This window comes from Myodes glareolus, chromosome 9, assembly GCF_982192425.1.
Source record: "Myodes glareolus chromosome 9, mMyoGla1.1, whole genome shotgun sequence".
Classification (NCBI taxonomy): Eukaryota; Metazoa; Chordata; class Mammalia; order Rodentia; family Cricetidae; genus Myodes; species Myodes glareolus.
This window is the reverse complement of record NC_142034.1, coordinates 48,806,517-48,822,689: the sequence shown is the minus strand read 5'-3', so window position 1 is coordinate 48,822,689 and position 16,173 is coordinate 48,806,517. Positions and strand designations below refer to the sequence as shown.

General features: G+C 48.6%; 1 protein-coding gene across 5 annotated transcripts in view; it reads right to left on the bottom strand.

Annotated features, from left to right (window-relative positions):
• Rap1gap2 (RAP1 GTPase activating protein 2) overlaps nt 1–16,173 on the bottom strand; it is a 212,232-nt gene that overhangs the window by 178,005 nt on the left and 18,054 nt on the right. For 3 of the 5 annotated variants that reach the window (XM_087910327.1, XM_087910326.1, XM_087910333.1), the window contains exon 2: nt 4,733–4,768. In XM_087910327.1, the coding sequence (XP_087766453.1) occupies nt 4,733–4,755 (23 nt within the window). In that variant the 5' untranslated portion in view covers nt 4,756–4,768. Of the gene's footprint in view, nt 1–4,732; nt 4,769–10,223; nt 10,299–14,202; nt 14,218–16,173 lie in introns of those variants that run through there. The other 2 variants (XM_087910332.1, XM_087910325.1) reach the window with 2 other exon arrangements.

Genomic DNA, 16,173 nt, shown 5'->3' with positions numbered 1-16,173 from the left:
ATTAATGTGCAGGGTTTTATACAACCATGTTTTCATTGTCCTTCAATGTGTGTTTGAGAGCACTGATTGCTGGACAGGACTCTATGCCTTCACCTCCTGAGGAACTGTTAGACTGTTTCCCAAAGCAGCTGCTCCATTTTATATATATGTCTGCCATGAACGTTCCAATCATTATTATAATCAATGATAATAGTAAAAATAATTGCCATTGCAGGGAGCGTGCAGTAATATCTCACTGTGATTTCCTTTTTAAATTTTTCATTATTAGGGGCTAAAGAGGTGGCTTTATGGTTAAGAGCACTTGTCACTCTTGCAGAGGACCCAGGTTCAGTTCCCAACACCCACATGGTGGCTCACAACCATCTGTAACTCCAGTTCCAGGAAATCTAGTGTCTTTTTCTGATCTCTGCAAGAACCAAACATATGCATAATACACATATACATATGCAGGCAAAGCACTGCATATAAAATGAAATAAACTCCCAGGCCATGGTGGTACATGTCTTTACTCCCAGCACTTGCAAGACAGAGACAGACAAATCTCTGAGTTCAAGATCAGCCTGGTCTACAGAGCAAGTTCCAGGACAGCCAGGACTACACAGAGAAACCCTGTCTCGAAAAAAATAAAAATAAAGTAAAGTAATATTTTTTTAATTTTCTGTAAAATTGTCTTGCAGTTTTGTTTTTTTAAAAAATCACCTGTAATGGTTTGTTTCTGAACTCTGAATTCTGTCCCATTGGTCTATAGTACTAGATTTATGATAATTCCATGTCACAAACAGTTTTACGGTAAATTTTAATATGAGAAGTTACTATGGATAGTCCTCTTGTACACTGAAAGGATATATAGGTGGGGTGACAAAACTAGGAGAATTCTGGGAAGAGGGAGGATGGAGTCAAAGAGTTGCCAGCAAATGCAGAGAAGCAAAATGAGAATTCTGTACTGAGAAAAGGTACTAAGTCATGTGGCTAAACATAAATAAGAATTATGGGTTAATTAAAGTGTGAGCGTTTGCTAGTAAAAAGCCTGAGCTATAAGTAATACAAGCCTCTGTGTGGTAATTTGGGAAGCAGCAGCCGGGTATTGGGAACAGGTGAGTGGGGCAGGAAATAAATATCTGGTTACAGAAAGTACAATCTATTTATTTGTATTTTATGTGCATTGGTATTTTACCTGCGTGTATGTCGGTGTGAGGGTGTCAGATCCCCTGGAAAAGAAGTTACAGACAGTTGTGAGCTGCCACGTGGGTGTTCTTCCAGGTCCTCCTGAGCTTCTCCTGGGTTTCTTAAAGCATACTGGGTGGGATCATTTCCCATCGTTAGCCTAACCAGACTACACACCCAAGTTTTTGTTCTGTTGTTCTTTTTCTTTTTTGAGGCAGGGTCTCACGTATCCCAGAAAATATCCAACTATGACCTTGAACACTGGAACTTCCCAGTCAGCTCCAGATCTTCCAGCCTCTCCCTCCTAAGTGGTGGGATTACAGACAGACAGTGTAAAGTTTCTTTCCTGGAGTCAGAAACTCAGTCCTACACCCTGCAGGACACCACCATCTCAATGTCATGTCCCCCACTCTGTCCCCCACATATTCATAGACCCTACTGGAGCCAACTCTCAGCACTGCCCCATCCCCCCAGCTCTTCACACCACCTACACACCCCCTCCTTTATGGTTACAAATAGTTCTGCTTAAAACAAACAGGGCCTCTATAAATCACTGCTGTAGATGCCCTAGATGGCTCAAAGCAGTCCCCCCAAAAACCACTTTTCTACCCCCATGTCGCTCAGCAACCCTGTCTAACACCTCACACCCCATTCAATATGCAGATACACCCCTGGGAAGCTCTGGAAAGGCCAGATGTGTTGCCAAAAGATGAGAGTATATATAGGCCTGTAACCCTGGCTGCTGGAGAGACTGAGCAGAAGGATTACAGACTCAAGGTGCTGTTCTCTCCGTCCTCCAGGCATAACATGGCCATTGCTATCATAGCCTCTCTGATTATCCACGTGAGACACAAGACTGGGCTAGAAAGTACTCCCTTCTAAGGAAGAGAGGGTACAGGAGGCAGGGAAGGATTTACTGGTACGTGAGGCTCTTACAAGCCTTTCCCTCAAAGGAAAAACAAGCAGCTAAAAGTTGTTAGGAAGAACGGGCCTTTCTTGGGTGGCATAGTGGCCAGTAAGTTGTCCACACTCTTCAGGTGCCCCCCCAGCCAAGCTCCTATGAGTCACCCCAACTCAGTTCGTTAGTTCAACAAGCTACACTTGCATGAAGTCCTTTCTTTGGTCTGTCATTGGCGCCCTACCTGGGCTGAACAGACCTCTCGTTCACAACACTCCAGGAAAAGTTAATACAATACAAGACCAATCTGGGCAACTTAATGAAACACTGTATCCCATTTTAAAAGGTAAAAAGAACAAGACTGGAGATGTCACAATGGATAAGAGCACTTCTAGAGAACCTGGGTTCAATTCCCAGCACCCACAGTGGACAGCTCCCAACCTGTAACTCCAGCGCCAGGGGATTCGATGTCTTCTTCTGGACTCTGCACATGTGTACACACACACACACACACACACACACACACACACACACACAGTATTTTTAAAAGTAAAACCAGGGCCGTCAAGATGGCTCATGGATAAAGGCACTTGCTGCCAAGCCTGATGACCTGAGTTCGATCCCTGGAACCCAGGCAGCGAAAGGAGAGAACTGAGTGCAGCAAGCTGTCCTCTGACCATCACACAAGCGCCATGGCATGTGCCCCACCCCGTGCACAAAATAAATTTTAAAAATGGCTGAATAGAGCTCAGTGGGAGAGCACTTGTCTAGCATGCACAAGCTCCTGGGTTCAAGTCCTAGCACAAACTAAACAAAAGGAAAGGAAACTGAAGAGTTCAGTGTACTGCCTAGACAGCCTGCCCTACACTGGGCTGTGCTGATGCCCACACCACACTGGACAGCGGCCCAATCATCCTTCCCCAGCTTGAGAGCAGCTTTAGAAGCCAAGGGTGCTCCGTGGGCATTTCTGGCCTCAACTCTGTGGAAAGACTACAATGTCTCTCCAAGCCCTGCTCACCATCCCCTCCTCCCCAAGCCCTCATCTTACAACCGAGTGGAAGGAAGGCCTTCTATTCTTATCCCCTCGCATGCCAATCCTCAAGTCTGACTGTTTTGATCCTGGCACCTATACCCAGAAAAGCCAACATTGGCTAACAGGCGACTCACTTTAGCAGATTTGGAGCAGGGACAACCAGAGAAGCCACTTGTTAAAGAATGTCTGTGTGTGTGTGTGTGTGTGTGTGTGTGTGTGTCTGTCTGTCTGTCTGTCTGTCTGTCTGTCTGCCTGTGTGTCTGACTGTCTATGTGTGCCTGTGTATGTTCGTCTTTGTGTGTGTGTGTGTGTGTGTGTGTGTGTATGTGTGTGTGTGTGTGTGTGTGTGTATGTGTGTGTGTTCTGCTAAGTGAACCCAGGGCTTTGTGCATGCCCACTGAACCCTTGTACCAATTTTCATGTAGCAGAAAAATATCTTCAGTAGTTATCGATGCTGTTTTTCCTTCTAGAATTTTCTATCTTTTCAATTCATTCAGTTGGAGCAGGCCCAAGAGAGGCGTGTACATGGAAGGTTCTTAAAGTTGGGTAAGTCTCTTGAGAGAAGGCATAATGATGATGACCAAATAGTTTACAGAACAGAAAGGGGAACAGAATGAAGGGGGTGAGGGAAGGGAAGACAACAGTTTCAAGACAAAGGGGCCTCTGTTCACACTTCCCACAGAGACCAGCAACCATGTGTCAGTCCTAAGCCTACAGTTCCCAGGCCTAAGACTTGTGGTGTGGAAGCCTCAGAGAGCCTCCAGGCTGGGCTCAGCAGGGTGACCAGTCAGTAACAAATGGTTCAATGGCCAGTTGATCCCACACACATACTAATGGTGTTTTAAGAGGTTCTAGGGGCTGGAGAGATGGCTCAGTGGTTTAGAGCACTTGCTCTTCCAGAGGACCAGGGTTTGATTCCCAGCACCCACATATTGGCAACTCCAATGTCTGGGAATTCTACACCCTCTGCAGGCAACAGGCACAAGGCACATTCATGGTGCACAGACAAGCTTGTAGGCAAAACATCCATACACACAGAGTGAAACAATAATAATTTAAGAAAGAGGTCCTAGGACAATATTTACAAATAGATAGAAAATGTTAGAAAAATGATCTCTTAGAATTGAGACTTCACATAAAAATTTAAATAATAGAAAATACATCCTCTTTTCAATAAATGTGCAGCCTGAAAGTCATCCCCACTAATCGCATTCCTACCATGCTTGTTCCTGCCGCTGTCACTCATGCCTTTGCCTTCCTCTGGATATCCAGGACTCAAGACGCCCACCCAGCCTCCTCCAGTGCAGAAGCCCCTTCAGCCTGGCCTGGAATCTGACGTACCATCTGCCTGTCACACACAATATGGACAGACCAGGTCCCAGGGTTCAGGACCTGTTACTTCAGAACAGGGACACCAGTCTGTTGTCGTCTCTGACCGCTAAAAACCTGGAAAGGGGCCCGGCAGTGGTAGTGCACTCCTTTAATCCCAGCACCTCGGAAGCAGAGGCGGGCAGATCTCTGAGTCTGAAGCCAGCCTGGTCTACAGAACTAGTTCCAGGACAGGCTTCAAAGCTACAGAGAAACCCTATCTCGGAAAACAAAACATAGACAAAAAAGAATTGGAAAGGGCTACTCACTTGACCTTCAGACCTGCCAGCATGGTCTTGTCAATCCTGCCAAGAGAAAAGCAAAAACTTCAGTCAGTGTGGGGATGCAGGTTCCCTTCCACAGCTGCCACAAGGCAATCTTTCCTCCAGTTCAAGAAAAGAAATCTGAGTTCCATAAGGGTTGAGCCACACATACCCCCATGAGAAGCTTTCCCCTGGGTGGCTTCTGTCAACCTGACACAATTGAGAACTGTCTAGAAAGAGGAAATACCTAGGTCAGAGTGACCTGTGAGCATGTCTGTGGGAGACTGTCTTAACTGGCAACTGATGTAGGAGGCCCTAGCCTACTGTGGGCAGCACCATTCTCTACGTACGTAGTCCTGAACCGTACAAGAAAGTTAGTTGAGAACTGGAAAACTGGTTCAGCAGTTAAACACACGTATTGTTCTTACAGAGGACCCAGGTTCAATTCCCAGCACCTGTATATTAGGGGGGATTACAACCACCTGGACCTCCAGCTCTAGGAACATCGAACACGCCTAGCCTCTGTGGACACCTGCATTCATATACATATACCCCTACACACACACACACACACACACACACACACACACACACACACACGTATCATTAAAAATAATAAAACAAAAAAAAATCAAAACAACTTTCTGTGTGTGTGTGTGTGTGTGTGTGTCTATGTATGTATGCCTAAGCCTGCCAGACAGTCAGACAGACAGCAAACAGCATCCTCCATGGCTCCTGCTATGCTTCTTTGACTGTAAGATGGGCTCCTCGGTCAGAGGTACTGCTGCGTGCAATAACGAGCAGACCTGTCTTCAAGCTCCTGCCTTGATCTTCTGTCAGTGATCTTTCTCCCCTAAAGTCGCTTTGGTCAGGTTTCTGTCACTGTAGCAGAAATGAAACTGAAACAGAAACTCGGCTTCATGGGGTGAATGATCTGGCCGGGTCTGACTCTAGAGCAGTGGTTCTCAACCTTCCTAATGCTGCAACCCTTGAACATAGTTCCTTATGTTGTGCTGACCCCCAACTACAAAATTATTTTTGTTGATACTTCGTAACTATAATTTTGCTACTGTTATGAATTGTAATGTAAATATTTTTGAAGGTAGAGGCTTGCCAAAGGGGCTGCAACCCACAGGCTGAGAAACTCTGATCTAGAGCCTTCGACATTCTGTGTAGATGCCACAGGAGATACAAGCACCTCAGCCACAGGACTCTCCTGCTCCGCGAGAAGCTCTTCCATCAGGCAGGTCCCACCCCGGGACAGAAGCCAACAGCAGATTCCAAGGAGAGCTGCAGGTTGGTTCAAACTGGGAGCAGGGGAGAGCACATTTGCTGCAGACACACAGCAGCGCTCCCCACCCCGGCCTGCACCACCTTCTCTGGCAAAGGAGGCCGTGTGCGAGGTTCTATTTTTACCCCCACATATGCCAGCCCTTATGGCTGGAAAGGGAGGTTCCTTTACCCACCAGAGAAGCAGTGGGCAAGGTTCTTCCCGTCTTCTATTGGTTAGAGGTCATTTCACCCATGTCACCGTTGTGACTACGGCTGCCGCCGTCGCTAAGAGCCATCATCACCTGCGCCACTTTCACAGTCATTGTCACCACCATCACTCCCAGGCATCAGCCTCTAAACCATCATAGCAAGAGTAACTACAATCCGCATCATCACCCACTTCATATCACACCCGTGCCCACCACCATCACTCCCGATGTCACCTAAGGATCACCATCACTATCATCGTTACCTGGGTATCACCATCACTATCAGCGACTCCGCCACCATCGGTGTTACTGTCATCAGTGGCATTAAACTCATCACCACCTCTAAGGTGCTTGGCACCCTGAAAGTTCACTCAGACCCCAGTTGGCAAACTCAACTCCTTCCCATAGGCAAACCCTCAGGGAAAAGAGGGCAGAAAGGAGAGGGGCCCACAAGGCAAGGGCACAGCTGCCCAGACATCCCTGATTGGCATTAAGCTCTGAGCTGTGCTAGAGCCCCCCCAATAAAGAGCAGGATCCCATCTCTCTGCTACTCTTCCAGCACCCCTCATCTCAGTCCCTAACAGCAGAGCCAGCTACACCCAGGGTGTGTGGCCTGTGTCTCTCTCAGTCTCTCCCTCAGGCCTTACCCAGGCCCTTTCCTTAGGTTTCTACCCTGAAGGCAGACCCTCCGCCCCTCCCAGTGAATCCATATCTATCCAGTAGTCCGAACCGCTCATTCTGCTGTCGATGCTCACAGCCAGAGCTACCCTGGTAACCCATGACCACAAGCCCACATTTGCTACATCTTCTCAAGAACTCTCCTAATTCTTCTACCAGTCCTGTGCTATGGCATGAGGTCCCCATCGACACATGTGGAAAGTGAGACCCAGAGAGACCCAGGAAAGTGCAGGCTCTCAGAGATCCCCAGTAGCTGAGGTGGAAGCAGCTCTAAATCCTGCTCTCACAATCTCTGCCTGCTCAGACAGGATCCCTCACCACAGCAGGCCTTGCTGGTTCCTGAGCCCACATCTCTCCCACCAGGCAGCCTGCCCACCAGGGTTCCCCATGCTGGAGTGCGGCCCTGGGAGCTTATGGTTTGGGTAGGGCTGTGGGGGCTGGGGCTGTCCCTTTCAGGAAACCAAGTCCCCAGCTCCTCTCTCCCTGGAAGCATCCCACTCACTTCACCATGCCTGCCTCAAAGCCATTGTCTCTCTACCCTGACAACAATGGAGCTTTTGAAACTCCATCTGAGATCATCTTCACTGTCTGGGAGGACCTGGGCTCCAGGATCTGTATCCCCAACCATTTGTGCATCCCCTCCTAGCTGACAGCTGTGCCCAAGTGATTGTTACACTGCAGCCCAGCCCTCTTTGCTAACTTTCAACCCTACGGCATCCCTACAGACTCAATGGGTCTCAACCCATCATTGTATCAGAAACACCCTGGTTATCCCACCAGCATCTGCCGGGCATGTTTGATGTGCCAGGGTCTTTACTCCCATGGTGAGTAAGATAGAGAATGGTTTGTCATCCTGGAACCCAGTTTAGTGGACATTGTAAAGCACATAGAGTCCCTTGGTCATACTAGGTCACTTTCCCCTCTGCTTTCCTTGACACACTGTGTCCTCTACCTCACCTGACCAGGTTTAAACCATTAGTCTGTTTTTCTTGGAGGCTCTGGACCACAGACCTGCTTGTCAGTGTTGGACAAAAAAATAAATAAAAAAACACTAAGGGCTGTGAAGAGAATTCAGTCAGTAAAGTGCCTGCTTTGCAAGCTTAAGACCTTGATTAAAGCCCCGTGGGGCAGGAGAGAATGCGCAGCAATTAAGAACACTGGCTGCTCTTCCAAAGGGCCCAAGTTCAATTCCCAGCACCCATATGGCAGCTCACAGCTATCTATAACTCCAGCTTCAGGGGATCTGGAATCCTCACGCAGATATACATGCAGGCAAAACACCAATACACATGAAAATAAATTTTAAAATAAAAAAATAAAGCTCCAGAAGGCACATTTTTTAAGCCAAGGGTGGGGTACACACTATTAAACCCAGGGCTGCAGAGGTAGAGAGGGGAGAAACTCCAGGGCTCTTAGACGAGCCAGCCTAGGCTAATCAGTGAAGACCTTACCAGTGAAGATCCTGTCTCAAAAACAGACAAAGGAGTGGGCTCTTCTCTTGCTTGGCTGCTTGAAGCTCACTAGCACCAAGAATGACACAGTACCTACACCAGACCAGAAAGCTCGTGACCCACTATCTCCTTCACCCTAGGAAGGGAAAAGTACCTAAATCAGAAATCCAGGGGAAACTAGCCAAAGCGTACAAGATGACGCCAGATGTCTTCTTTGTATTTGGTTCAGAACCCACTCGGGTGGTGGTGAGACAGCTGACTTCGCAGGATTCGTGATTCCGTGGATTAAAGAAAGTGAGCCCAGACACAGACTTGCAAGACACAGCCTCCCTGAGGAGGAGAGGAGCTCAGGAAAATGGGGATGGCAGTGTGAAAGCAGAATGAAGACCAGAGAGACTGAGGGGCCGGCACTGGTGCTGGCACGGAAGGGAGCAGAAGAGTGGGCATGGCTGACGGAGCAGAGGTTCTGCGGTGACTTAATCTGCCGCCGTGGTGCATACTTCTATGGAGAGGACTCATAGACTGAGAACTTTAAAACTAAACAAACAAATTAATACATCAATGGTGAACAGTGCTTAAGGAATGACACCTGAAAGTATCTTTTTTCATCTCTACATATATATGTTCACTCATACACATGTACCTGCACACATAAGCACACACAGGTGTGTACACACATACCATACTCGAAGAGAAGCTTTCTGCTGGCAAACCCTTAGAGTATGCATGTGCCCTACTTCACAGGTGCATCTGGGAGAATGAGATCCCACCTAAGCCCTGGGCTGCAGGAAGCAGACTGCGTGAATCAGACCTAGACCCACCATCAGTCCTTCCCCCAGCGTTGGGCATGGCCTGTGGGCAGGTACCACACTGCCACCCTTCACTTCAGCGTCTGCCAAACACAGAGTGCCCAGAATCCCTCCCTGAGAGAGAATGGATGGCCAAGCGCTCTCAAAGAGGGAAATGAGGAAAGAAAAAGCCTCTCTCCTCGCACCCCTGTTGTGTCCCCCCAACCTTCCTGCCACTACCACTCCCAATGCCAGCCATCATTCCAGCCGAGAGCCCAGACACCCTCCCTCCCTTGGGGTAACAATCCCCTGGGCCCAGCAGCTGAACAGAAACTGACCAGGAAAACCACTAGGCTGCACTGCCAGTTGAGCTGCATGCAGCAGGTGAGGTGAGACAAGTCTTTGACTTCAGGCCCTGCTTTCAGCCTCTGGGGAGACAGACAGAAGCTTAGTGTCAAAAAGTGGCTCAGAGGATAAGTGAAAGGCTAGATGCAGGGCTGAATGGAGCAGAGATGGGTCAGAGAGAATGGCAAAGTTGAAGACAGGTCTGCCCCTCCCCTCATGACTCACCCCTAGAGAAGTGGCAGCCCAGGAGTCTCCTGCCATAGAGTCACAACAGCCCAGAGAAGCAAACATGGATACAGAACACCAGAGAAGCAAGGTAGATACTTGCTCTGAATCAGAAAACACACGTGGTCACACTCAAAGGCTCATCTGTCCAGTCAGGCACATACCACACACCCAGAGATTACAGCCACATCACACATGCACACGCATACACATGAATAACCACAGATATGCATGAACATACAGGAGCACACACTAAAACAGGCATACACATTCAACTGCGGTCTCACACTCACGCCCACAGTGGCAGCCACCCTGACCTTCTGGATCTCTTGCAGACCTTGCTTCTCATAACCAGGCAGATCTTGGCCTCCAACGGCCCCTCAGGATCCTCCAAGTCTACCTGGCAACTGAAAGTGCTCCCCACAGATCCAGGTCTCAGGCAAAAGCTGAACCCCGCAGCCCAGTCACCCAACAAGACCCATTCTCTAAGTCCACTCTCATCTCAGTCGAGGCCCCTTCTGTCACCCACCATCCAAAGCCCCCAAAGGAGACGCTGCGCTTCCTGCGAATCATGGTCGCAGCAGTGTAGCCCCTGGTCCCAGTGAAGTCCCCGGGGCCGTTAGACAAAAAGCTGAGAAGCGGCAGGGTGGCAGCCACAGTGTAGGGTGGGGCGCCAGGCAGGGCACCTCCCTCCTCGCCTGTCCCCCAAGTAGAGCTTCCGGTGGCTGAGGCTGCAGGGCCTAGAGGTGTGTCCTGCACTCCAGGAGGCACCACAGTAGGCAGGGAGGTCACAAAGGGCAGCTTCCCCACACCCAGAGGAACCCACAGCTCCGGAAGGGGCTCAGCCAGCAGATTGCACCACAGCCCCTTGTGGCAGCTGGCCCCACACAGCAGCTTCCTGGAAACCAAAAGAGGACCAAGGATTCCCATAGCCCTGCCTGGGAGAGAAGGAGAAACCCAGCTGGGAGCCACAAAAAAACTAGAACCCTTCCCAACTCCAAGATGCCTGAGACAGAGAACTTGCTGCTCCTCAATGCTCAGTACATAGTCAAAATACCACCACACACGGATAACTGCACGTATCAGTATACACAGTATATATCCACACATATGGGCACATACATGCACACATGTCTACTCGGGCAGGAATATGTTCACATACAGATCATTAGACATATGCTATTGCACACTCACATGTGCACTGTGAACAAAAATTAACACAGACTTTTACAGAGAAAAGTAAACACCTCTAATTTACCTATAGATGCCCATCTGGACACATGAACATGCATGAATGCAGACAGGTGTTCATGTGTACACAGGAACATACACATCCATGCACTCAGAATGCTCATGTGCCTGGACTATGTCATCACACATATACACATACATACACATACACATACATACATACATACATACATACATACATACATACATACATACATACGGACTCTGAACTGCACTTCTTGGGCCCATTTGAGGGTCTAGATCAAGCTGGGAGCATTTCCCTGATTCCTGTGGGCAGGGATGGGAGGACAGCCCTTGTGTGCAAGCAAGTTCATCTTTCCAGCTGGAAATACAGGATATCCTCGCAATCATACGCACCAGTGCTGACACAGCAATGGTCTCTGATAACAGCCCTTTGATCACAGACACTACAGAGACAACAGGTTGTGTGACCCTGAGGGACAAACAGTGAAGGACACGAAGCTTCTCTAGCGGCCTCCAGTGACCTCTGTCCCCTTGTCCACAGTGCTACAGGCAGAGTTGACAGCCTCTCCAAAGATCGCTATGGCTCCCAGCAGAAACCTGGATGTCCTTGACTCAGGCTGGACCTCATGCTCACTTGTACCCCAGAAAGGAAGACTCCGCCTAGGTTAGTTAGGACCTCGCTGAACTTACAGCTTCCTACAGGATGCTTACTCCAGTGAGCTGCTCCTGCAGCTCATCCATGCATCCACCCCATGTCCAGGAGATTCCCAATAGATCCCAGAGACACCCTGGACGCCACATCCACCTGCCCTGTTTCCCCTTAACCTACCTCAGAGAAAATATATGTGTACTCAATTAGCACCATGGTCAGGGATGACTCCTGTCTGAGCCTGGACAGTCCAGCATCTATTCTACTGGCCCCAGGAACAGGTTCAGAAGACCTAAGCAGATCCTAAGACCCAATCCAGATGCCTTCAACTGTCTGCACCATGGCCTAAACAATAGGACAGAAGGCTAGGACCATAAACAGTATAGGAAGTCAACCTGCAGAAAGATGGCAGAGAAAATGAACAGAGAGAGACTGTTTTCTCATTCCTCAGTGTGTGTGCGCGCATGCACGTGCGTGCATGTGTGTATGCACATGTAAGCACACAAGTGAGTGGGATTGCACATGCACACATGAGTATGTGGAGGCCAGAGGGTGGTCTTAGATATTCTCAGAAATGCTGTCATTCAGCTCCTTTGAAAGAGGGTCTCTCATTGGCCTGGAGCTCACCAATTATGCTAAGCTTGCTGGTCAGAGAGCCCCAAGTATGCTCCTGTCCCTGTCTCCATAGGGCTGGGATTACAATCGCACATCATCACACCTGGCTTTTTACAAGTGCACATTGCCTGTGCTAGAGACCGAACTCGGGTCCTCATGCTTGAAAGCCATCTCCTCAGCCCAGAAATCAAATTTTAGGGCATCATCTGAGCTCCTGTCTAGCTGTGCCAGAAGCCAATGGCCCAGCATAAACCGGATCTTTCTTCTCTCCTCTTTCTTCCCCTGTCTCACCACTGGGAAAGTCCTAAGAAAAGCTTGATAAACAAGACAACAAACAGCCCATCTACCACCCTGCCAACTTCCACATACAAGTCTGAGACTTCCTCCAGTCCACCAAACAACCTCACTGGGTACAAAAGCTCCAGGGTGAGCCACACAGTTTCCAGGGAAGGCTAGCGTGGGTATCACATGAGTCCATTAAGAGCAGAGTGCCTTCTTCAAACATCTCGCGTTTCATCAGTCAGCAGGAGCTGAAAGCGAACTTGTCTCAGGAGCACGCACTGGCGTGCTTTCATGTATGCGTCAAAGAAAGAGGTGGTGCTACAGTTGCACCAGACTTGGGCACACCCACCACCCACACAGGCCATGTGTGAGCACGGCCCATCACACCTCTGCTGGGGAAGACACAATTGACACCCTGGTCCATGGAGACATGAAGGTCTGAGGCCACCTATACTAAGTGTTCCAGAGCCAAGAAGCACAGGGGCCCAGGCCCAAATAGCTGCAGAGTATCCAGGCGGCAACAGGGTGGGTTTCAGGCTTCAGGCTAGGCTAATGGCTGTCTCCTGAGTTTCTGACTCCTAGCAGTCACAGAAAGCACTCATAGGACTCAGACATCCTCCAAGAAGCCACAGCAGCCTGGAGCATTGGTAGGGAGGGGACATGGAGCATCCTGGATTCCTTAAGGACATCTGGATCCAGGCGTATTGGAGAGGTCAGAGGAGCCCAGAGTCCCTTCAGCCCCAGTGTATGAACCCAGACAGACAGAGGGAAGCACATGTGTGACGTCTCATTTCAGTACCTGAGTCCTGGAGGCAGGTAAGAGCCAGTCCAGAGCCATTTGCACTGGCCCCTGCTCAGTCCTCGGGCTCCCAAGCTCTGAGGATGGGTGACCTCACTTAACTTATTTAATCTCTCTGGTCTCAGTTAACTTCTCTGTCATACAGGAAGGATGTTACCAACCTTGCCATGTTATGAATGGAAATGCTTGGCACAGGGTCCTATCCTCCTATGGGAACCATTATAATTACCACCCACCATGGCTCCACCCCTGTCCCCAGTTCCTTTCTGCTTCCTGCCCCCACTTACTCTGCCCTTTTGGTTCCTCTTCTGTGGGGTGGGCAGAAGGAGGCCACCCAGATCTCTGGGAAGGATTGTGAGCCAAGCGAAAAGGGAAACACTATGTGAGCCTGCCCACCTCCCCTACCCCCACCCACCCACCACAGCCCAGCACCCTCCCACACCTCCGGTGACTTGATAAAGTAAAAATGAGCCAGAACCAAAACAGGGATAGCACCCATTTCTAGGAGATCACTACAAGCCAGCACTGACCTAACCACCTAACTTAGTTCAGTCAAGGACCAGTCGGTGAGAAAGAGACTGGAATACAGAATTTATCCAGCACGCATTGTACAGAATGGAAGACTAAGGTCTTGAAAGCAATGAATGGCTCATGATGGATCAGTAATGATATGGGAAAAAGCAAATACAAAGCCCTCCTAGCACCAGTCTCTTCCTCCCTGGCCTGCTCCTACACACACACACACCCAAGAACCTACTTTGGGTCACAGGTCACAAGGTTCAGCTTCCCTGGTAGAGTCTGTGGGTGTTTCTGGAGGACCGTACTAGGGGGACAAGACTTGTCAGGACCCCAGCTTTGGGAGAGAGTTCCAGCTAACTCACCCACCCCGTAGACTTTTGGGCAGATGGAACTGGAGAGCTGGCTGGGACTAGAGGACAAATAAGCTACCTGTCAGCAGCAGCTCCTCCACTGTGCCCCCAGGGCACCGGATAGAAAGAGCAGTGTAGTCTTCTCTGTAGTCTTCTCTGCTTGGGCAGCCCAGGCCTTGTAGATGTCAGTGGGGACTGAACAATGAGACAAGCTCCTTCCCAGGGCACAGGGAGGGGCAGTCACAGAAAGTTCAGGAAACAGATGCCCAGAGAGAAGAAGCACTAAATGGACCAGCCCAGATCTGCCCCCACCCAGACATCATGAGATGACAGCAAACTAAGCCGGGCAGCTCAGTTCTCATCTCCCTCTTCAACTTTAAGCAAGTTATCTACTCTTCTGGGTCTTTGGTCTACAAACCGCCCTCAACTCCCTTCCCAGGCCAGAAAAGGACAAGTTCAGAAGCAGAGGAAGACATGGCTTTCTAGTGGAATGAATACAGGTCGCTTCCCTGCATGCATCTCTCAGTGCTAGAGCCAAATGTCCCATTGCACAAGTTCAGAAAAGCAAGACGATGCTGCAAGAGGCCACTTGTGAAAACTGGGCTTCAAGAGCAAGATTTATACATACTTCAATTGCACAATTCCCCCGTATCTGGTCTGCCAAGAGAGTTGCCATAATGCAGGGCTGTCGCTACATAAGCTACAGATTCTATCACAGACATTTTAAAACAACAATAAGGCAACACTTTTGCCAATCAGTTAATAATGGTCTTTGAAACAAACGAAGTCGTCACTTTAGAAGCTGGGGACATAGTTTGTCAAAGGAGCATTTTCACAGCATATCCCAGGCCCTGGTGTCTAGTTGCATAAATCAGAAGCAGTAGGATCATGAGTTTGAGGCCAGCCTGAGCTGTATGGTGAGACTGTGAAGCTAGACCTGTAATGTCATCACTTGGAAGGCTAAGACAGAAGGACAGCTGTGATTACAAGGCCAACCAAACAATAGAGTGAGACCCTGTCTCAGAGCAATAATAAAGTAAGATAAAGTGCACACCTATAATCCCAGCACTTATGAGGTAAAGGCAGGAGAATCAAACCTTCACGGACATCCTCAACTATTTAGTGAGATTGGGACCAGCCTGGGCTTTATGAGACCCTGTCACAAAATAACTAAGTAGTTGGACAGTGGTGGTGCACACCTTTAATCTCAGCACTCAAGAGGCAGAGACAGGCAGATCTCTGAGTTCAATGCCAGCCTGTTCTACAGAATGAGTTCCAGGACAGCTAGGACTGTTACATAGAGAAACCCTGTCTCTGGGGGGGGGGGGGGGAGGACAACTAAGCAAATAAAGTTTGAAAAAAAACAGCTTGGTATAATAGAATCCCACTTAGTTTAAATAAATATGCAAAATTGCTACTGGGGTTATATTTAGGAAGTGGTGTCCTGTTCCAATGTGTTCAGTGTACTTCCCACTTTCTCTTCTATGAGGTTCAGTGTGGTTGGCTTTATGTTGAGGTCTTTGATTCATTTGGATTTGAGTTTTGTGCATGGAGATAGATATGGATCTATTTTAATTTTCCTACATGTTGATATCCAGTTATGCCAGCACCATTTGCTGAATATGTTTTCTTTTTTCCATTTTATATTTTTTGCATCTTTGTCAAAAATCAGGTGTTCATAGGTGTGTGGATCAATATCTGGGTCTTCAATTTGGTTCCATTGGTCCTTTTGTCTGTTTTTATGCCAATACCAGGCTGTTTTCAGGACTGTAGCTCTGTAGTAGACTTTGAAGTCAGGGACTGTGATGCCTCCAGAAGTTCCTTTATTGTACAGGGTTTATTTTGGCTATCCTGAGTTTTTTGTTTTTTCCATATAAAGTTGAGTAGTTCTTTTGCGGTCTGTGAAGAATTTTGCTGGGATTTTGATGGGCATTGCATTGAATCTGTAGGTTGCTTTTGGTAAGATTGCCATTTTTACTATGCTAATTCTACCTACCCAAGAGCATGGGAGATCTTTCCATTTTCTAGTGTCTTCTTCAATTTCTTTCTT